The 22498-nt window shown below is 33.5% G+C and overlaps 2 protein-coding genes and 1 long non-coding RNA gene across 4 annotated transcripts; 1 reads left to right on the top strand and 2 right to left on the bottom strand.

Annotated features, from left to right (window-relative positions):
• Positions 1-2020: 2020 nt before the first annotated feature.
• Positions 2021-12344, bottom strand: LOC130640757 (intraflagellar transport protein 43 homolog). 2 transcript variants are annotated; one of them, XM_057447295.1, is made up of 10 exons: positions 12263-12344; positions 9066-9132; positions 8893-8985; positions 8722-8780; positions 7671-7697; positions 6611-6640; positions 6096-6218; positions 5143-5218; positions 3914-3976; positions 2021-2217 (listed from the first exon to the last, which is right to left on the bottom strand). In XM_057447295.1, exons 2-10 carry the CDS (start codon positions 9087-9089, stop codon positions 2116-2118), a joined length of 597 nt encoding a protein of 198 aa, XP_057303278.1. In that variant the 5' UTR covers positions 9090-9132; positions 12263-12344; the 3' UTR covers positions 2021-2115. The 2 variants fall into 2 exon arrangements, with proteins under 2 accessions (XP_057303278.1, XP_057303279.1); XM_057447296.1 differs by lacking the exon at positions 7671-7697.
• Positions 12345-13809: 1465 nt separating this feature from the next.
• LOC130640756 (uncharacterized) lies at positions 13810-15933 on the bottom strand. Its single transcript, XR_008982387.1, has 2 exons — positions 15494-15933; positions 13810-13941 (listed from the first exon to the last, which is right to left on the bottom strand). It is a non-coding gene; the product is annotated as an uncharacterized LOC130640756 (long non-coding RNA).
• A 2051-nt stretch (positions 15934-17984) lies between these two features.
• LOC130640706 (tigger transposable element-derived protein 4-like) lies at positions 17985-18662 on the top strand. The gene has a single exon (XM_057447221.1). The coding sequence runs from the start codon at positions 17985-17987 to the stop codon at positions 18660-18662; it is 678 nt and encodes a 225-aa protein (XP_057303204.1).
• The last annotated feature ends 3836 nt before the right edge of the window (positions 18663-22498 follow it).

The following is a 22498-nucleotide window of genomic DNA, read 5'->3' as shown; positions in this document are numbered from 1 at the left end:
ACTTCTTAAGCATTTTAAAGATCTACTATGTGTATATAAACTTTTAAATGTTAGGTGTTTTTAAATCACCTTTTCACAGCACCCACACTCACAGTAGGAATACTTTTTTATAGAACAAAATTTATAAAAAATGCTCACTTTATGATCTTTTTTATTATAGCGTGGGTCAGTATTTTGTATCATCTAAATTTTGCCGCATTGCGTCCCACGTCACAATGTCAGAATCCCGTGTCCCGGGTCCCGAGTCCCGCGTCTCGAGTCTCGCGTCTCGAGTCCCGACTCAACAGGGTCCCGCGTCCCAGTTTTCCGATATACCCTCTGTCACATGAGTTTTCTAGTGCGAGCTCTCTGTCACATGAGTTTTCTAGTGCGAGCTCTCTGTCACAGGAGTTTTCTAGTGTGAGCTCTCTGTCACAGGAGTTTTCTAGTGTGAGCTCTCTGTCACAGGAGTTTTCTAGTGTGAGCTCTCTGTCACAGGAGTTTTCTAGTGTGAGCTCTCTGTCACGTGAGTTTTCCAGTGCGAGCTCTTGGATCCACTCGCTATCCTCGTTCTTGTTGCACCCCGGAAACGAAAAATTGACAGAAATTTCGGGAAAAGGTAGACATGAGTCAAGTGAGAAATATGAAATAAATACAATATTTGATGTAGTATAGTATACATAGTACATTTACTTTGCACTTATTTTTATCACTGATCACGCCTTTCAAACAACTCCCGGAGATGTTTTGGAAGATATATCGGCGATACTCTGTTGCATTACATTTCTTAGTCAAATCGGCTCCTGAAAAGAATAATGAATAAAATTATTTCACGAAAATCTGACTGATGAATCTATAAAAACGTATGTGAAATTGATGCGCCGAATATATGATCATGCTAGCGTACTAAATATCCCCACTCTATTTCTTAAAATTTTTAAATTATTTTGCTTTTGAAACAAAGATTACTTTTAACAAGACATTTGGCGTAGTAGCATGTCAAAACACCACAACTCATACCATCCTCCTGCAACGCGTGGTTTTTATGTCCTACCGTGATGTTCGTAGCGCCAAATTTTTTGGATAGAATATTTACAACCAAACTGTATTCGATCGAATAATTGTCGAAAAAGATAACATAAATTTTTGTTTTACCTGATATAGTTAGTTGTTTTAACAGTTTCAACAATTCTTCCACCTTTCTGTTTTCTTCTCTCTTGTGGCGTTGGATGTATGAAGTCGTCGTCAGAAGAAGAGTCTATAAAGTAAGGAATAGAAGAAACAATAAAAATTAAAATAGAAAATTATCAGACGGCGATGAGGTTCCACCCAACGTAAGAAAACTCTAAGCGAATAAAACAAAAAAAAAATTATAAAAGGCGACTTGCTATTTTCATTTCCAATTAAATCACACACTGTTCCATTCCCACTTGAATCACAAGAATCATCGACCTTTCTTTTTCTTTTTTTTTGGAAAAAATGGTTTAGCTAAAATAAAAAAGAGAAAATGTTAATGCAAAATAAAGAAATCAAACTTAAGATTATTCAAATTAAATGAACTTACCTGACATGTTGCACTACGCAAAAAATTCCGCAAGGCTTCACCACGTGTTTGTTGTTGTTTTTCCCGCATTGCGCAAATTGCGCATACTGCGCATGACACTTATCACTTTTGCTGACATTGCAATATCTTCAGTCTGTAAAATCGTTCATCTCTGAAACTCTGCAATGACGGGTTGTTTCTAGACTTTTCCTGTCACATGAGTTTTATAGTATGAGTTTTCCGTGTTTCATTTTTTCTTCGTTATACGAAGTTGTATTTTGAATGGTATTTTGTCACGTCCTACAAGACAATCTTCTCTTGCAGTAAAAATACTTTTACAGTAAAACGCATGCAACACCTTTGTTTTATAAGAATCAAAGTAAATATCGTATTAGTCTACAATCCTAGACAAAAATATCGAAGCAAAAGCAATTTTGTCGTCATTTTTTTAAATATGGAAAAAAGTGTTTTTTGATATGAGGATAAAACGCGACATCATCGGAGTAACTTATATATTCCAAGACAAAAACAAATGTACAATAAAAATGTTTTGACAAATATTAAAAATACAAATAAATAAATACAAATTTCAGTTAATCTTTATTATCAGAAATAACTTTCGCTTTTTCCCATTCTGTACGAAGATCAGAAGCCACTTCTGTAAATATGCGGTCCCAATCCCACACTTTATCGTCCTAAAAGAAGAATTCCACAGCTTGGTTTTGAATACACATAAACTTACCACCTCAATGGGCAATTACTGAATGGCTGGTGATGGTTAGAATAGTGTAGAGGATTTCATATCCTCAATTTTGTCCTATAACATTTCTTTCTATTTTATGTCCTGAAATTCCTTCTGAAATTCTAGTAACCTGAGTGTTAAGCTTAAAACAAGACGTATGATATACGTAAACAACCTCGCGAAAAAAGTTTACAAAAAGCTGTGATTTCTGTTACGAAGTTAGACACGACATATTTTGCTATTCGAATAGGCAATAATATTTGTTATGCAGTACGCAGATAGATAAAAAAAAGTAAAAATAGTTACCAAGATGAGATTCGAACACTCGACTACTCCCGTGTCGGTGCTCAGAGAGGCAAATATTTCCATTCTTGTAGGACACATTTGCGTTTTAATACAAGCTCACGAGCTTGTAATAATTTCGCTTAAAGTTTTGAGTGATACACGTTTTTTTATAAGAAACATGATCTTTGGGTTCAGCCTGGATATTTCTTAAGGTTACTGTAAAGGAAACAATTTTTTTTAGGTTTTTTTGCAAAAATTCAAGACATATAGAAAAAAAATTCTCTTTCGAATGACGTATTTTATATTGCATGAAAATAATTGAATGATTACATATAATTACAAATAATTTCATAACGACGTTATTAGAAAGAAAAAACCGGGAACCTTTTTGAATTTAATTTATGCTGAATATAATGGTGCAAAAACGAGAAGTCTGCGACCACGAGTACGGAAAAAGAAGCCATTTTAAAACGTACAGTGAAAAAAAAATGGTGTGTGTTTATTTCACTATTTTCTTTTTGGAAAATTAACATCTCACGAAAATAGCACCATCAAAAAAGTCTTTCATTAAACATTCAAAAACAAAAAAAAAATAAAAAAAAATATGAAAGTATTGATAAATTATAACGGTTTTTCTGAGACTACTCATCAAGTGAGTTTTTTCCTTTACAGTAACAATAACTTTATAGGAGATTTTCTGACAATTTTCAGCCAGACCATCGTTTTATACCCATATTTAGTTCAACAAAATAAATCCCTGTCCATCTGTCAACCTAACTATGCAATTTTATCAAAATTTTGTGAGTTAGAAGTAGAGAGTACATATAATCTCAGCCTCAAATTAAGAAAATCGTGTTTCTCATAAAACAGAAATTCTTAAGTTTCTCTGTATATCAGTAGTATACCACGTGTATATCATTAGTATATCAGGTGTATATCCGTAGTATATCACGTGTTAAAACACATTACCTACTGTCACAAAGAGATAGAACAGGGGCAGATGATTGCATCTGGTTTGAAATTTGAGTATCAGGGTTGACTAATAAGTTGAAAAAGTGTACACAGTGACCAAATTTTAAATGGACTCAGGCTTTAACCACATTATGTTTCCCATCCATAGCGTTTTAATCGAAATCAACCTCAGCTTGTTGGATAAGATGGTCTTTCGATATCTCGTGACTGGTTAGAATTTAAAGATTAGCGCATCACACCACAACATCATTTTTCAAGAACAACAACAACAACAACAAAAACAAAAAACAACAAAAACAACAACAAAAATCAAATCAGACATTAGACATAGTGTGAGCCAACCACCTTGGATTAAAATAAACAATATCAACATAAACAATAAAAGTCTTTACCTCGATTACTTCTGCTTCAGGGGAAAGTACACTTCCCAAAAGTTTTAAATCGATATCTCCGTCCTGTGGTGAAAAAATGAGACAAAGAAATAAGTCTTAGTAACTTTATCAATACAATTATTGGAGTACTGAGTATCGCAAGTGATGGGGACTTTTTATAAAATCACTAATAGATTCAGGACTAGTTTGTTTATAGTAGTTTAAATGCTTTGTTATGGTTGGTACACCCTCGCTGAGATTTAACAACACCGTTAAACACACCTAACAGTGCCGTAGGAACCGGGAGTTGGGACGAAAGGCTTAGACTTCCATTAGTTTCTTTAAAAAAATGATGTTCTTTAAAAAAACTTTAAATCTCAAAACCATGGTTTGCACTTGCGAAGATACTAAAAACAATTGCTTTTTATCAAACTGCATAAAAGGCCAACAAAATGTCTGACTTTCCGATTTCCAGGATTTTACTTATCTCGTTTCGCATTTATCCAAAAGTTTAATTTGCAAAATTAAAATTCCGAAAATGGTAAAATCGAGAAATTAAAACACTTCAATAGACCTTTTCCGAATTTCCTAATTATGCTAAACTTAATTAAAGAGGTCGATACTAAAAATAATTCCCATCCCTAAGTTCCTTATAAAAAAGTAGAACAAATTACCTAATTTCGTAAATATCTCTGTTCCTTAAGTGCCTCAACTGCCAGCTAAAAGTTACGGTCAAACCATTCATATAGCCGAGCTTTCTAAGAATAGCCTTGTTTCAAAATAATTATTTTTTTTTAAATTAAAATAAAATCCAACCAGAATATTATATTGCTCTAAACCTACAGTTTTGTCATGATAATTTGATATCTGAATATCCTTTTTTAAAGAGCATAGAAACTATATGAAATTTTGGACGACGTCATAATTATTATAATTTATGAAGTTCGGGAAAGGTGTATTGATATTTTTTCGGCTTTTGCGAAATTGAAAGTTAAATATTTCAGGTAAAGGGTTGATTTTTCTCTTCTTTAAACATATTTAAAGTTTATTGATGTAGTGAGACAAAACTTCATTTGCACACAAGCTTTACATAGCAAACTTACACACATACTCGCTTGTTCATGAAAAAAGAAAATTACGACGCATTACTTCAAACACGTTTAATTATGCATGTAAATTTACTATCCTGATTGGTTCAGAAGTAATTATTCCCGCAAAATAGACAAAGAAAGTTCAGTTAAGAAGCTCACCAGTGTCAACAAGCCTGCGTGTTTTTCAAAATCGTGATCTAGTTCTTTATACGTTGCCACTCTTGTGACTTGAACACTAAACAAAAAAATATACTACTTATTACTAAAGTTAATCCAACTGTAGGGAGGGGGACTATTGAGGAGGGACTATTGAGGAGGGAGGAGGTAAGAAGTGGTTGGGTGGTTAAATTCTTTTAACCAGTAGTTGGGGAGGGTGTTAGTACATTAAGGTTGGTGGATTTTCATTCTGATTCATTCTCAATAGAGTGAAGTCAGCAATAGCTGAATTAGGGGAGAGGGGGCTGTATTTTTTATTTTTTTGGAAGCGAATTTTCTGAACTTTTTTGAACACAACGCAATTGATTTATTCTGACTGCCTTGTCATAAGACTGTTTTTTGTATAACATGACGATGCTTTTAAAGACTTTCACCGCAAAAAGATTTCATTCTACGTAATTCTACGTGATAAGAGAGGGTTCTTACAAAAGATAGCAGGTGGAGTTTCTGGGTTTTCTGTTTCTATAAATCACAAGGTATTTTCCTTAGTTACCTTGCGTAAATAATGTTAGCAATGTTGAAAATTTGACTCGCATTAAAAGAACAACAAACAGTAATCGATGAGCCAATGCGGCTGGTATTAGTGTTTATTGTAAACCGTTGACATATGGTTTGCCAACATATTCACAGCTTATATCCATAGGTTGTTACCGAAAATGAGGTTTGTCTCTTTTAATAAATCAAAATATGTGTAGTCGGTTTGGAACAAATTAACAATTAGGGTGGACGGGAGGGTAATTTTTATTACGCGAGTGGTTAAAAATTGTTGTTTAAGTTGCAAAAGTCTTGATTTCAGTCCTGTTTGTTTTTATTATAACCGATAAGAAAAAAGTTGGGTATTAAAAAAAAGAAGCGATATTTTAAAGTTCGTTTGCTCAACTAGTCAATATGCAAACCTTGGCGGAGCAGCCACTTGTAAAGCCATATCATCATCCTGAACTTCTTCTAGATCTGGAATGACAGGTATGTCATCAACATCATTATCTAACAACACTGTCGCGTCATGCTTCAGTCGTTCGCTGTGAAAAAAATATAAAGAAGTTAATTTGAGGACTGTCACAATTTTTTGACTGCTACATTGAATATAGTTCCCTCGTGTGTAGATTACATCAAAAAAAAAACTCAAATTTGCTACAATATCTTTTTTATTTGATCCATTTTTTTATTTGTGTAAAACAAACTATAGACTGCCCTTTTAAAAGTAAAAAAAAAAACCGAGTGTGAAAATTACTGCAAGAAATTCAAAAAATGCCAACCAATCAGATTTTTTCTCTTTAGCAAGATAATATTCCATCATGTCGAGATGTCACCAAATAATCTTTAATTTTTCTATCTTGCCTCCTTCAATAACCATAATAACAATGATCTTGGCATGAAAATTATTCCTAGAAATTTAAATAAAATGACTTACTCATCATCGTTATCACTTCTTCCTCCTTTGCTAAAAAATAAGATCACATACATGAATATTACTGAAGTAAATATCAACAGCGCAGTAAAAAGTTTTTTCATAATTGACAGCTAAGGAAAATTGTGTTTTACTGATATTTCTGATAGCCTTAACCTAACAAAACATTCCTTGTAGTTTTTATTTAGTGATGATCAGTCAATAAACAGTTATGATCTTATAAGGGGCGACATTAATTTGGGTGTGGGAGGTGATAAATGGCAAGTTCTCTATTGCTGGTAGAAACAAAGAAATTAGAACATACTTTTATGATTGGTACTGCTTTTATGGGTGTGTTTGAAGGTGGAGGAGAGGGAAGGTGTGTGTTCAAAGGTGGGGGAGGGGGAGGGTGTGTGTTCGAAGGTAGAGGAGGCTGCCAATGGTGCCAACATCTAAGTTAAGAATTATGAAGTTACATGTTTATGCATTTTCAACTTTGATGTGCACACTATATTATATAAAACTAGTTTTTTTAGTTTTGAATTTATGAAACACTTCAGTAAGAATTTATCAACTTCCTTTAGATTTTACGTCAGGTTTTAAGCACAAGATTTAACTATATTTTTATGGTAAATTTAACTGCCTTTTGTGTACTGCAATAAAATTTAATTTTGCAAAAATTAAAAATAAAATCATACCACAAATTTTCTTTTTGCAAAATTTACTAATGTAAAAGTAGTTTTTCAAACACCAAATGTGAAGGCATTTTCTTACATATATACTTAATTATTTAACGGATGCATAAAGCAAATAGCGTATTAATGCAGAATTATTTTACGATGACTGGTTGGAGCTAATGCCCATATGAAGTCATTTTCATATAAATATACAAACAGACAGACAAACAAAAAGGATGAAAAATGCAGACTATTCTTGAAAATGTCATTTAGTCTGAAAACGTTTCCCAGTACGACTGTGCATTATTGCGAGTGCTTCACAAAACCATATTTTTTAGGTTAAAATTTATATGATTACAACTAGTTACTTTACTAAAAGTTTTAAAATTTAAATTTATATTATTTACCCATCGTCATCATCTTCATCAAACTCTCTAAACATTAAATATTATTTTTAATAAGTACAAAATTTAAATAACGTTTAAATGGTCCAACTTCTGATTGTACCTTTAAACAGGTACAATCAGAAAGTGAAAAGACAGATAATGGATGCCCATGAATGTAGCTCTTCAACAAAATGTAAAGCATGTGTACTTTATGTTACATCCAGTTGACTAAAATCCTTAAACAAAAAATAATTAAACTGGCTTGGGATTGAATCCTTTCAAGCTTAGCATGATTTGTAAAAAACTTCTTATTAGGGTTTTAAAGCCTACTTTTACAAGGAATTTCTACGAAAAACAATGGCCTGTAAAATGCAAACTTACTTTGGTCTTTTAGGGAGCAGGAATTATTGTCATTCCTGTTATACACTGCTATTAAAATATAGAAGATGAAAAGGTCATAGTTACAGAACCAAAACCCTTGTGATTAATACATCATAGGTTGTGTCTGTAATATACTTTGTCATACATTTTTCACCTTCATATGGATGGATATCATATGGACTTTAATTATAAATTGAACAGAAAAGATTACGATTTGGAAAATCTTTGAGCCTTTTGCTTTTTAAATTGGTGGGTTTTTTTTGTCTGATATATTTTAAAATGTTATAAAAATAAGAAAGAAATTCTTAAGTATTGAAATAGATAGATCTTCACAATGTAGCTAATAACTTTGACAAGAAATTTTATTTTCATGCATATTTGTGTAAATTAGAGACACAAAAATGTACATTACACATTGAAAAACACCAAAAGGCATCTAATATTCCTTAAAAATAAGGTTTGCTGCCCTATACATTAATAGTATTCATATAGAAATTGTATACCTATCACAGTTTAACTGTTTTAAATCTCAAATTTCTCATAATTATATATGTTCTTCTATAAAAATCCCAAATGGAAAAACTGTTTTCATTATAACAGATAGATTTTTAGACATCATTTAATTAGGAACACGGTGAAGCCTTGCATGTTTCCTAATAAAAAAGAGTGCATTTTGAAATGCAAAACATACCCTTTCTTTTTACTTGCATCTTCTGCCCAACCTCCTTGTCTTCTTGCTGGACGTGGTGACTAAAACAGTATTTTAATGAAATTTATTGACAGTCCCACTATGGGTTAAAAAAATCTAATAGTAACCTTTTTTCCTTTCCACTCAAAATAAAAATGTTTTTGAAATACATACAGTTCCTTGGACGCTAGTATTTGAATCACTTCCACCAGATCTTTGGCTTCCTGCTTGAAAAGGATTTCCTGCTCTCCTGCCTTGCTTAATTTCCTAGGTCAACAAAGAAAGCTATAATATTAAACTAATCATTTTTTTAAAAAATCATTATAGAAAGTTTAAAATATACAGACCCTTTTTGGTGACAATTCATCCATTTTTTTATTAGTACTCTAGCTCCATTCGTTTTTACATTCTTATCTAAAGCAAACTATTTTTTTTCAAACTCTTACAAAAAAGCCTTTAGCCCAATCTTTATTTTTTTCTTATGATGGGCATCACTGCATTTACATATAGTCCACACATGTCTTTTATAAAAAGCTTTATTAAGGACAGAATTAACATTCATTCTTACAAAAGCATGAATACTGTATGTTACTAACCAACTGACTAACAAAAAAGTGAAAACAACAAATTATTTTTTTACAGGACCAGAATGGTGCACTTTCTCTTTATTGCCTAAATGTTGATCTACCATAATCATGTTTTACCCTGACATGCTATAAATTATATCATAGGGGTAGCTAATAACTGGAATTATATCTATAAATAGAACAGAAAAATTTATAGTAAGGGATCATTATTTAACAATTATTTTCACACATATTTGTCAAAAGTGTTGATCTGCTTCTGCGAAGTAGTTAACAAATGAGAAGGAACCAATTCAATTTGTAAAATTAAATTGTTTAACCTCATAGCAGACTAGTCGACATGTTTAAGCCACCTGTAAAAATATTTTTGGTTAGTATCACGTGATCGAACCCACTTTTAAAGGCAAAATTCGAGTCAGGAAGTCAGTAAATTTGTGAAACTAAAACAATAGTAGATTTTCACATCAGCATCTACACACAGTATAAATCAAAGTGGATTAATTGCTTTGTGCATTTTTCACTTAAGGCAAAAGATCACTTTAATCACAAATACGATGTACTTAGGGCTGCACGGCAACAGTTTGGCAACTCAAAATATGACACACATGAAACTATGTTTTTCCCATTATTGACTCTAATTTTATTATACACACAATGCTCAGATAAGAATGAATAATAAAATTATAAAAACATGAGAAAAGAATCCTCTGTAATTTGCGTCAGCATTCGGCACTGTTGACGTAATTGCTGACGTAAAATACAAAGATAGCATAGTTCGTCGGCAAAACAACTGCCAATGTAATTTTGTTGTGAATTTTTTAAAAAAAAAAGCAATTGTGGTATTGTTTGAGCTACTCCAACTCATTGCGACTGAAGAAAAATTACACTAAATTTTCAGTAAGTTTAGCCATTATCAGTAAACTAAAATCATTCAAGCTACAGAAATACTGCGGTGCCAATCGATTTGCATTAATAATCGACAAAGAATGTATATCGTATTAAAAGAAATCCAAAAGTTCTCTCTTCCACACGACACAGCAGGCAATAAGTCAGCCCTACCCTCAGTTTTGTGAGGAGAGACGTTCTGCGAAGTTCTAACATTTGAGTCTCCTGTACAGTTTTGCTTCATGTTCAACTGTGCCCTTGACAAGCATTTTCGAAGCATGTCACTGGCAACTTCTGCGACGTTATATGCCCCAACCTAATGAGTTTAACTCGAAACATAAAAAGCCAGTTGGTAGTGAAATATTAACTTAGCGAAGTTAACCATAGAGAAGGTATGTCAATGAGACTTGTACTCCATTTCTATTTGTCATTATCTTAGGAGATCCATGCATCTAATTTATGAGAAGTCTAGCCCCAATACAAGGTGAATGGTGTGAGTTTTTTCCACCTGAAAAATTTCACTACCAAAAAATATTGCCGACGCAAATCAGTTGAAATGTATCTCAAGTCAGCAGTTTTATTGACGACGTAAAAAACTTCTAATTATATATAAGGGCTGTACATCATAATAATTATTATCATGTCTATTCCAAGAAAACTTAACAATAGATTACTTTAGGATTAACATTAAAAAAAACAATTTAAAAGAATTTTAATTATGTAGGGACATGTCTTGCTTTCTCTTTTTCTTTGAATTATTTATTTATTCTTAAATTTTAACGCTGTAAAAATAACTGTTGTAGTCTCTTTAATTTAGGAATCAGCAAATTTATATAAATATGCATTTTTTAACTACGTGAGTTACTTCTTATATATACACATAAAAATGTCTATTACTTACAGGATTCTCAGCACTAATTAGAGTTGCAGACTCATGTCAGAATCCAAGTCCTGGATATCTATTTATCTATGACATTTGTTTACAGGGTTTTCTGAATCCTTTTATACATTTATAGGTGTTGTATGTATAAGTGTTCTAACCTACAAGGATCAACTGTACATATATACATTGAAGATGGATCGCCAATTTATTAATCCAAGTTGGTCAAGAATGGTAGTCTAAGTTGTAAAAAAGAGAGAAAGGAATAAACAAGTTGTTCAGTATGAGATACTTTAAAGGAATAAACCTTGATGGAAAAAAATTTCCAGGAGTTTTTAAACTTTTCCAGCAGTGTTTTCCAGTAGTGTATTTTATTTTCTGTAATATTTTAGAAGTAGTGGCCACCCTATTTATAGGCAAATAGAATAAAGATTTTTTTTGCTGTAGAGTTAAACCTAAACTTGATAAAATATTTAGATTAAATGATACTGGTTATAGAAGGCATGTCACAGAATAACAAGTGTGTATACCCTATTTCACAGTTACGTTGATTTTTATTTTTTGTATTATAATAAGGAAGTTAACAAAGTTTTGGCCTTGGACAATGTGAAAATTTTTCATTTTCTTAAGAAATAATAATAATAAAAAATTAGTAACATTGTATGAAAATTTAGCATATTATTGGCAGTAAACTTACCTAAAACATATATATGTAAAGGAATTGTAGCCAATAATTTGCATTTTATTTCCTTTTCTCAAATCTCAATAAAAGTATTATAACAAAAAAAATTTATTTAAATAATGGTTATATACTAGGAAGTTTTGAATACCTATGGTTATTAGAATTTGTTGTAATTTAAAGTTTTTAAATTTTATAAGGATTTGACCTTAATATTCAACAGCATTGTAACATTTTCACTGTGCAGTTGATTTGAGTGGTCATTTCTTTTAAAATATTAAATGTTTGGCTACTAATAGAGGTATATGCACTTAGTGTATAATTTCAAGCATGTTAACCTGGGTCCGAAGAATATCTATTATAGCTAACACCTCTAGCTAGCTACAGTAGAGATCCCCCTTTAGTCCACATTTGTTTGGGGTTTTTCACATCCTCTAGCCTTGTTTCTGGTATCATAAGTAGAAATACAATAAAATGAAATATAGAAAGGGATATTTAAAAGTCATAAGAAATTAAAAATCTTTGTTGTCCACAACCAAACCACCAAACCAACACAACTTTATCCATTTTTGTTGTTGTTGTTATGTTTGACTCGTTTAACCCTGAATTGCGCGAACGAGACAAAAAACTGCCAGTCCTTGTCTCCAGGGTCTCTTGACCGCTGGGCCATTATTACAGAACGCGGCAAACAATTTTAACGGATAAAATGATCAAAAAAGCAAAATGTCATGGGACACCTTTCCCGTCCGCACTTTACAGACACGTATAGAAAGAGGGTTTGTAATTTTTAATGCAGCCCAGTCAAACCTGCGCCCTGAAGGTGTCATGAAAATTGCTGCTAATAGAAGATCTTGAAGTGATGTAAGCACAAATTCGACACGCCGTTTCTACTGTTGAGGCTTATGGACGAAACTTGTAATTTTACAAATTTTCTTACTGGTAAAATAAATTGAATTAAATTTATCTCACCAGGCTTTTCCTGTGAAAATTGTTGCGTGTATTGATTTCATTTTGCGCGTCAGTGAGTCAATCCACCTGTTATTTTTCTTTATAGAAATTTGGCCTGCCCGATATCTATTTTTTGAAGCTTGTTCCCCAACCTCGTTACCAGGGTTCCAGTCTTTTTACCGTCAATCACATCGCGTGACCATACGGTCATGTAGTTCGCTTGTGATACCGGTGTATGCGTAATTCAAAGCCACAGGACCCACATTGATAAAAGTGTTTTCAATACTGAAGTGGCTACATCCTGTATAAGTATTCAGATTAGTAAAAATCAGGCGAGGACAAGGATAAATATGAAGTGTATGTTCTTGAAGAACAACACTTTTAGATGAACAAAACAGTTAGGTTGGAATATTTGCTTCCAGTACTAAAGTACTAAAGATAATACAGTAGAGTCTCTATAACTCGAACCTCTATTACTCGAACGTCTCCTTAACTCGAACGAATTCGTTGGCACCGTGAAAATTTCCTAATAAACTCTTACTAGAAATTAAAAAAAAGGTTGCGAAGCATTTCGCAAGTTGCAAGCAAAATTAAACTATCCAATACTTTGTCCCTAGCGCTTCTTGTTTCTTTGGCGCTAACATCTTCCGAAATACATCAAAATTGAATATCATATAGAAGAACCCTGGGGACGAGGTAGGAAAATGAACGCTCTGCGGAACAATTCGTTGCTCAAAAACAGTTTTTTTTGCGAGTAGACTGCGCGAGTATTTGATGTGCGTGGGATATTCTTTTCAAAATGTGCGAGAAAATTAGATTACGCGAAACTAACAAAAAGGAATAACGCGTGTTTAAATTTTGTACCGCCTTTTCCCACAGATTGGTAAAAGTAAAGAGCGCAATACAAAATTACACTTTTAGCAGTATTCCGAAAGATATGTGATACATCGAGTTGTACAACCCGCAGAAGTTGGTCCTAACGTAACGATTTCGTAAATGACCTCACAACAAAACAGTATTTTTTTCACGTAAAAATACCGGCAGTAGAAGCCACAGAATCTGCTGGAACGAATTTCGAAAACTCACGGGAAACAATTAAAACAAAAACAAACAAATCAAAACAGTTTTTTAACTTTATCAAGATTTATTAAATAGCTTCAAATTTGGGCAGAAAAACAATAACGGATTCGCCTTCTTTTCACCACACGCATTAGAAGATTACATCACTCACTCCCATTGTACACAATCTAAAAGAAAAAGAAAACATTTTCATATAGTGAAGCTTCCAGTGCCTTTAAGGGATGGCCAAGTCAATGGAATTGAAAGCACTGTTTTTCATCTTATAAATAATTAAGGCTAATTCGGAAAAGTATAAAAGAAAAAAACTAAACAATTTGGCAACTTTACTAATTTTATACGCAAAGTTCCAACCATACCAACAGTTTCCAAATCTGACAAAATCATTTTAGAAGTGTTTATTTTTTCAGAATTTGATTGATGCAAGGCCAAGGGAAATTAAATAAGTTTATTGTCCTAGACCCATTTAAAAACATATGCTTCTCATCATTCAGTTTTTTTTTCAACCAACATTAATGTAATCACCCAGAGGAAATTATATTGTCTCTTGTGTGTGTTTTAGAAGCTGAGTACACAAATACACAAATATTACAAGTGCTGAACTTTGGCAATCATATTTTGCAATCAGACCCTTTTAAAAACTATGCTGAACCATGTCAATTATTAAATTCAGCACTAATAGAAAAGCACCTTGGATAGGATTCTTTGTTGGGCGAATAAAATGACTGACAAATGGTTTATCGTGAATGAAATAGTAATTTTTACACAAATAATTTAAAAAATAATGAACTTTGTTATGTGGGTTGTTCTCAAACACACGTGGGCGGTGGACAAAAAACTGTGATGTAATTTCTCTTGGTCTATTATTCCTGAGAATATTTTAAAATAAGAGGGTGTCAATAAGCTGCAAACAGCCACATATATAAGGGCAAGTTCGGGCAACTTTTCCAATTAAATTAGTGATTGTCTTCCAAAACCGCCCGCACCTTCCCGAACTTGCCTGGAGCATTTTCAAAATTCAATTCCTTGTAACATACCTTGTGGACGATAGTTGGAAAAAGATGCTTTAAGAGAAAGAAGTTAATAAAAATTAAAAGTTATTTATCAAGTAAATTTTAACAAAAACCATCAAAAACAGTTCTTTTAAGAACTTTACTACCACATAGTTTACTTTATGGTCTATGCAGGTTTTTTCGGGTGAATACTTCAATTTTTTTGCAAAACGCTAAACTTGCCCAAAAACGCCTGCACGTTATACGGCGTATGCAGCTTATCAGCACCCTTGTTCTAAAATTACAAGCAGTTTCGAAGATGCCCACGCCGTTTAGAGGACGTGGTGCGGCTTGGGCATCCTTGAAGTTCTGTTTAATGACAGTTTTAATGTTTTAATGTCGTTTTAAACCTTGTTCTCAGGGAGGGTGTACGGAAAACTAATTCCTATTGACAATTACATTGCTGTTGGTTTGATAGCAAAAGTGGATATTTTTTTAATTACTGTAACAGGTTACTTATATAATAAATAAAAAATGATAAAAAACGGTTGGTCAGCTCACTCTATCGCCCAGAGCTATTTGTTTTGTCTGCGCCCTAGCTACAGGTTTTCCTATATCTGGCTATCAGTTAGGTAGTAATACAGCTTCTCCATATATACAAATTACTTTCAATTCTTTTATACAAAACTGAGCTCTAGCTAGCTAGCTACCTTTTGTGATTAAGCCTTACCTTGATTTGGATAAAACCAATTAAAATTGATAATATTGTATTCTTACATCTTCTTAGAAACAATAAAATAAAACACAGCTCGGTGCGTTATAATTGTACAAATTACTTCAATTTTTCTTTAGGAAAGGGTACCTTACACAGGAGCTTTCCAATCCAACTAAAATCTCCAGAAAAAGCACAGCAACAAAAAAGCTTAAAATACACAAGTAAAGTCGATTAGAAACAGGACTAGCAATAAATTTTTTCAAAAGAAGAAAACCGTTTTAATACTATTATATTTCATTAAAATACAACTATAATAGTATTAGAAGCAAAATTGCAAAGTAATTAATTAATTATTTATACCATAATTAGCTATAATACAAAGAAATAAGGCATATTTTGGGTCTGTAAAATATACGTGTCTAAAATGCCGACTACCGTTTCTTGTTCACGGCATATTCCTCTTTGTGTGTTTAAGTTCGGCGGACGTATAATCCGGACCAAAAGATGGGGGGGGGGTCAAAATCCGGGGGTGGGGGGGTACGAGCCGTACTTATTGCATTTTTTACTAAACTTATACTTTAACCCCTCGGTCCAAACTTATTTGTTTTATTAGAAAAAAAAATACCCTAGCTTTATGTGCAAAAATATCAGTCCCATTTCTTTACGCTGATTTTATATGATTTTTTTTCTATCGAAATTTTGAGAATCTCAATAATTCTCTTGGTATACCTCGCGTGTAGCAAACGTGCTCCACAATTTCGCTTCGCTCGCTTCGCTCGCAAAGCTCAATTGCTTCGCAATAAAAGAACCTCTGTTACTCGAACCTCGAGAAACTCGAATGTTCCCTTAAGTTGAACAGATTATTTTGTCCCTTGAAGGTTTTTGACTCCATAACTCGAATTTTGTGGCATTTTGAAAAAAATTGATAAGTTTTCCTGATCATTTAACTCTTTATCATTTTCATATTTTAATGTTGACGTGTGTTGTGGGCCTTATATTGTTCGAATGGATGATTCAAATGTTTTGTTTGTGTTTCGAACGACAACGCTTTCTCATCCAATTTTCAAAAACAGAATTTCATAGCAATCTGACAATGGCGTCTGTGTGGCAGGGTCAAAAAGAAGTAGAGCCGATAACAAGTCCTGTAAAATAAAATACAGTGCCCTCAAAGAGCTTGAAAAAGGAACTGCTCCAAAGGATGTTGCAAAAGATTTCAATATTCCTTCAAGCACATTGTCGACGTGGAAAAAAATAAGGAAAAAATCTTTAAACAGTTTAACAAAGGGTTAATCTCTAAGAGATCAAAACCTGAAAAATTTAAAGATGTAAACAAGGCTGTTCATAAGTGGCTACTTGTGATGAGAAGCGAAAATATTCCAATAAGTGGAGTGATTCTGAAGGAGAAAGCTCTTGAGTTCGCAAAAGAACTGGGTGTTGAGTCGTTTCAAGCTTCACAAGGGTGGTTAGCTAAATGGAAAACCAGGTTGGTTAAACATACTTTCATATTTAAATTTATATAAATCTTATGAATATTACAATAGCTTTGGTAGTTGTCTTTGCAAAATATCAATAGACTTTTTTTCTGAGATGAAGGATAACTTGCATGGAACTTTCATCCCCAAACCATCACCAGCATTTAATGACTTTCCAGTAATTGTTATTTTGCAAACATTGAAGCTGTCATTCTTGAGAAAATAAAAAATGACTTTTATAAAACGGCCGTACTTCCCGAGGGGTAGATGACCTATGACTTCTCCATCATTTTTCTTAACTGCAACTGCATATTTATCCATTTTATTTGTCGGTTCCAAAAAACCATAAAATTCGTCTCTGGTAGAGGGTGTCCAGTTACTTTTATAAACATGATAACCCATTACAAAAGCGTTGATTTCGTAAGTAAGAGCCTAATGATGGGAAGTTCCTTGCAGCAAATAATGTCTTTTAATTCTTGGACTTGTTTGACTTTCATGGCATCCATACTTTTTTTAAAATTTTGTTCCGAAAACAAAGTAAACAAATTTAGAAAAGTCGAATCTTTTATATTCGAATCAAGGAAAGCTTAAAGCTCTAATCACACTTGATAGAACAAGGGAGATACACATTTTTCTTATCTTATATTTTCAGGTATGGCGTATCCTTCAAAACCATCGCCGGCGATGATCTGTCACTGGAAGATGACAGCACCATGGTCAGAGACAACCTTACCAACCATTTTGTCCCGCTATCCTTTGGTAAATATTTTCAATGCCGACGAATTCGGGCTCTTCTTCCAATGCCTTCCAAATAAATCTCTGCACATGGAAGGTGAAAAGTGCTCTGGAGGAAAGCATAGTAAAGTCAGACTTACTGGGTTAGCTGCTGGTAATGCCTTAGGAGAGCTGTAAACGTCTCTAAACGAAAAATTGCTCTGATTGTTGACAATTGCACCGCTCATCCTCATGTCGAAAAGCTGGAATGGGTAGAATTAATCTTCCTTCCTCCGAATACAACGTCGCATACTCAACCTATGGACCAAGGAATCATTCGTGCACTGAAAGCGAAGTATCGATCGTTAGCAGTCCGCAAGTTGATAAAAGCATTGGATGAAAAAGTCTCTATCCCGAAGTTCTCAATTCTTGCTGCTATGTTCATGCTTAGAAAAGCGTGGGACGATATTGACAACCAAACCTTTACCAACTGTTTTCGGAAATCAGGAATTTCCCAGAAGGATGCTGAAAATGCCATCAACGAAGATGACGATCCATCCAAAGTCCTTGCCAGTAGCGAGGTAGAAGAGGACCCAATCCCGACCCTCGATGCTGATCTCTCGTACATAAAACGAAGGTTTCCTGACCATATTGATTCTACCATATCAGTTGAGGATTTCATTGATCTCGATATCGAAGTGAGCACATCCCATACAAGTCTAAAAACTGCTGACATCATTGCTGATATCACTGGAACTCAAGATGAGGAAGATGAGGAGGATGAAGAAGATGACGATGACAAGGATGAGGATAATCTTTCAAGACCAACGGCCGAAAAAGTGCGTTCAGCAATCACCGTCCTTGAGGACCTAAACGTTTTCTTGAAATTTGGGGAAGAAATGTTGGCTTCCCTAAGGGACTTGAATAAAAACATCAAACGAGATTATGATGATACTTGTAAACAATCAATTACAACTGATTTTTTTCAAAAAATTTGAGCAAAAAGCAACTAAAACGCTCTGTTTTTGTATTTCACCAACCCAGAACCCCCAATAAATAAGACTACGTACTTAATATACTGTTTTTGTTCATCTGGTAGGCAAATAAGGGGAAAATTTTGAAAAAACTTGAAAACCTCTACTACTCAAACGTTTCCTTAACTCGAACGGTTTTTTCCCCTGGCCGTACGAGTTATGGAGACTCTACTGTAACAAAATATAATAATCTGGCATCGCTACTGTATCTCGTTCTTTAAACTTAACTCGGTCGATAATATGGAATGACGTGTTGAAATTAGCAGCTGATGTTGGCTTTATACAGCAAGAAATATTTCGCAAAAGAGACATTTGTTACTCCAATGTGCTTTAAAACAAGGCGTATATTCGTTACGAGAAAAATAAAAATTGGGTTTGTGAAACTTGATTGATAAAACGTTTTGCAGCAATGACTTTGGTCATGTCAACATTTGTATAGGAACGAATTGCAGTATTATAGTTTTATATTGTTTGTCCAGTTTCTCTAAGCGAAAATGTACTTTACCATTCCCTCCTCGTCTACATATTCTGGAGTAACATATGACGTCATTTTGAATAAGTCATGATATCTGACGTCAATTTAGTTTTCGATGACGTTAAATTGCATCGACGGATTGACAATTCTTTGGTTTCAATCAAACCTTGCTACAGAGAAGACGTATCTAAGTAGAAAATACTAAACTAGTTTAATCTGTGGTGTTTAAAAGAAGTAGCTGAAATGGAAGTTAATATTGCTGAAGCGATGTTTAAAAAGCGTTCTTATGAACATAAATACCGGTTGCCGATCGTATACAGCGTACAGATGTCTTTTAACAGCAACGACGATGACCGTGGTGATGCTGAAGATGATACTGCTTCTGTGATCAGCTTCGGCAGGATTGATGTACCTTTGTGTGATAACAGTACGAATGATTTGGTTGATGAACTGTTTCCAGCACGAAGACATGATGAAGACAATTCTGTAAGCGTTTGGAGCAGTCAGTTTGGAAGTGTGGAAAGTTTAGTTGACGACGAAAAGTTTATTGATGCTGTGATGAGCATGTATGATGAAAAGAAAGCAAAATTGAATTCTGATAATCAAGGTACGTGAAAAGAAACAAGCATCTGATGTTTACTTTTTATCTTTACCTCTTTTTTAACATCACTCTTTTAATCAACAAATAATCAGCTTCTCAAAAAGTAGGGCAAAACAGTTTATGTTGGGCACCCAATTAATCCTCTTCGTAAAGTATGATTCCTCAGAAGTTATGGCGGTTCAACTGTGGCGCTTTTTTGACTGATTTTACCCGGATATTTGCAGAACCCGTTCCTTAAGAGTTAAAATCGTTAGCATAACCACAATTTTTAGCCTCTTTGTTTTCTTTGACGCTAAAACGCTGGTTATTGAAAAGCGAACAGAAGTATAAATTTTAGTTCAAAGTCAATTTTATTTTAAACATTTATTAATTTATTGTTTAGATATCTACGATTCACTTGAACAGTTACACGATTCTCTTGAATCAATCTCTTTTGATTTTGAACCAGTACCATTTTTCAAGAAGGTTCGATTCCGCGAACCATTAGTTGACGTACACGTGTTCAAATGTGACGGAGGTAATGTTAACATCTCTGCGGTGAGAAGTGAAAGTGAAGCCTCTACGATGAACTTTGCAGTTGAACTGCGCATGAAGAAACGTCCTAATGCCTTTCAAAAAATTTTTAGATGGTGTCGAAAAAAAATTAAAAGCATCTAAGCTTTGCGTTGTTCTGTCTGAAGTCCGTCCTTTCGAAGACAAATTTTTTAATCTCATTTTTCAGAACCCCTTAAAAGCCCAGTCTGGATAGGGTTAATAAGATTCATCCTTTTAGGTAATGTACAGCTAAAAAGGTTTAGTATGATTTTACTACTGTCTAAGGTTAGTCCCTGGGATTGGAGGTTAGAGTTACCGTAAATCCTCAAATGAACGCCCGGGCGTTTATTTACCTTTCCTAGTACTGAATGGGGGTGTTTATCAGTGAAAGACGTAGAAAAAGACGTTTAAAAATAAAAACTTTTATTTTTATCTTCAAACCAACCTCGGGTATTAAAAAAGCAAAAAATTGCCCTGGGAACGAGATTATGAAATCACTTTCCAACCTCGTTCCCTGGGCTCTTTGTCTCTCATTGGCGCTGCGCTTATTAATAGGTATGACAAAAAAGTTCGTCTCGCCGTCCGATATGCCAACAGAGACAACTTGTCCTGGGATCGAGGTTGATCATTTACTTCTGCACGAGAGTTTTCTTGTTGATTCGATGTCGTTTCACTGGTAAACACTGATGTCTCTGCGACGTCAGTGTTCTCAGTAGAAAGCTTGATGTTTAATAAGAACGCAGTATTAAAAGTGAAGTGTCACAAAACTTTTATGTGAAGCCTAAGAACCTCTTCCACCGTGGTTCAAGCCGGATAGTAAAGAATGCGGACCTCACGAAAACTGCCTGTGTACATGTCTTTTCTCTTCTAAGCCTAACGTATTCCAAAATATTCAAGCTTGGATAAAGGAGTATTTTTATGCATATGTTAATATATTGCTTAGTCTTTGGTGTTGGTATTGTTAGACATAATATTTTCTTTTTCCCTGTATACAAAAGATTATAATATAATATATTATATAAGAACATCAAGGCTAAAAATCGTTAAAAAATTAGGAATTTCCTAAGAATATGTCCAGGCTAAACTATTCTAAATTTTGTCCTTTCTATAATTTTTTTTGTGCTGAGAATATATTAGGAGATTAAGGCTAATAATCCAAAAAGGGTCAAAATGTTGTTTGCCTAGCCTGGACATCTACAAAGCTCTCGCAACCTACCGACTAAGGAGTATTGACAAGGTGACTCTGACTGAATCCAGAAATCAGAAAAAATATCGAAATTAAGTATCTTTAAACTTTGACATTTCAAGACTTCAAAATCTTCATAATGTCAGCAATCAATAGAATATCAATGAATAGGGGACATTGAAAAATCCTGCGACAAAATGTTGTGTTATTTATGAATATAATGATAAGTTGCATAATCATATCTATATCCAATAAAGTAGAGCTTCCTAAGAGATTTTTAGTTTCAGACAATATACATTATGTTGCAGGTGTCAAATATCAAAATTTTTCCAACAAATATAGAATAGGGTTATATATCACAAAAGTTTAAGTGAAAGCAGTTGAAACGTTTTATCAAGGCCAGTCACGTAAAAAATCTTCTTAAAATAGAAAACAGCCTTCATACGAGGAGTATTAAAAAAACAATAAAGTTAAATAAAAGCGAAATGAAACAGAACTATTTTTATAGCAGAACCTGACCAACATGTGTTTTTATACACGGCCTAATTAATTTTTAAATATTATTACGGAATAAAGAAATGGTTAATTTACTTTTTAATATTAATAAATATATTAATTTTCCAAAATAGCAACACTTACATTGAAAATTTCAAGGAGTCAAGATAGTTAAAATTTTGTTAATACACGTTTCCCGAATTACATGTTTTTAAAATTATAGTACTTTGATGTGTGGACTAGATCATATTCAGCATCATTGTATTAGTTTATCAACTTAATCCGACATGTAAAAATGCGGTTTTGGTGGTAATAATGTTACGGTAAAAAATAAGAAAAAACTGTTGTAATAGGTTGCTGTATGAATCTAAAGATTTCACATTTTATCAAGTTTCATGTGAGGATTTCAAAAATCATATTTATTTTGTTTAGTAAAATTGAGAAAAAGCAGCGGTACATCAAAGAAAATTAATTCGGGAAGGTGTATTAACCTCTAAACTAAGTCGCAC

Source organism: Hydractinia symbiolongicarpus, chromosome 4 (genome assembly GCF_029227915.1).
Source record: "Hydractinia symbiolongicarpus strain clone_291-10 chromosome 4, HSymV2.1, whole genome shotgun sequence".
NCBI lineage: Eukaryota > Metazoa > Cnidaria > Hydrozoa > Anthoathecata > Hydractiniidae > Hydractinia > Hydractinia symbiolongicarpus.
The sequence above is the reverse complement of the archived record's forward strand: the minus strand, read 5'-3'. Positions and strand labels throughout refer to the sequence as shown.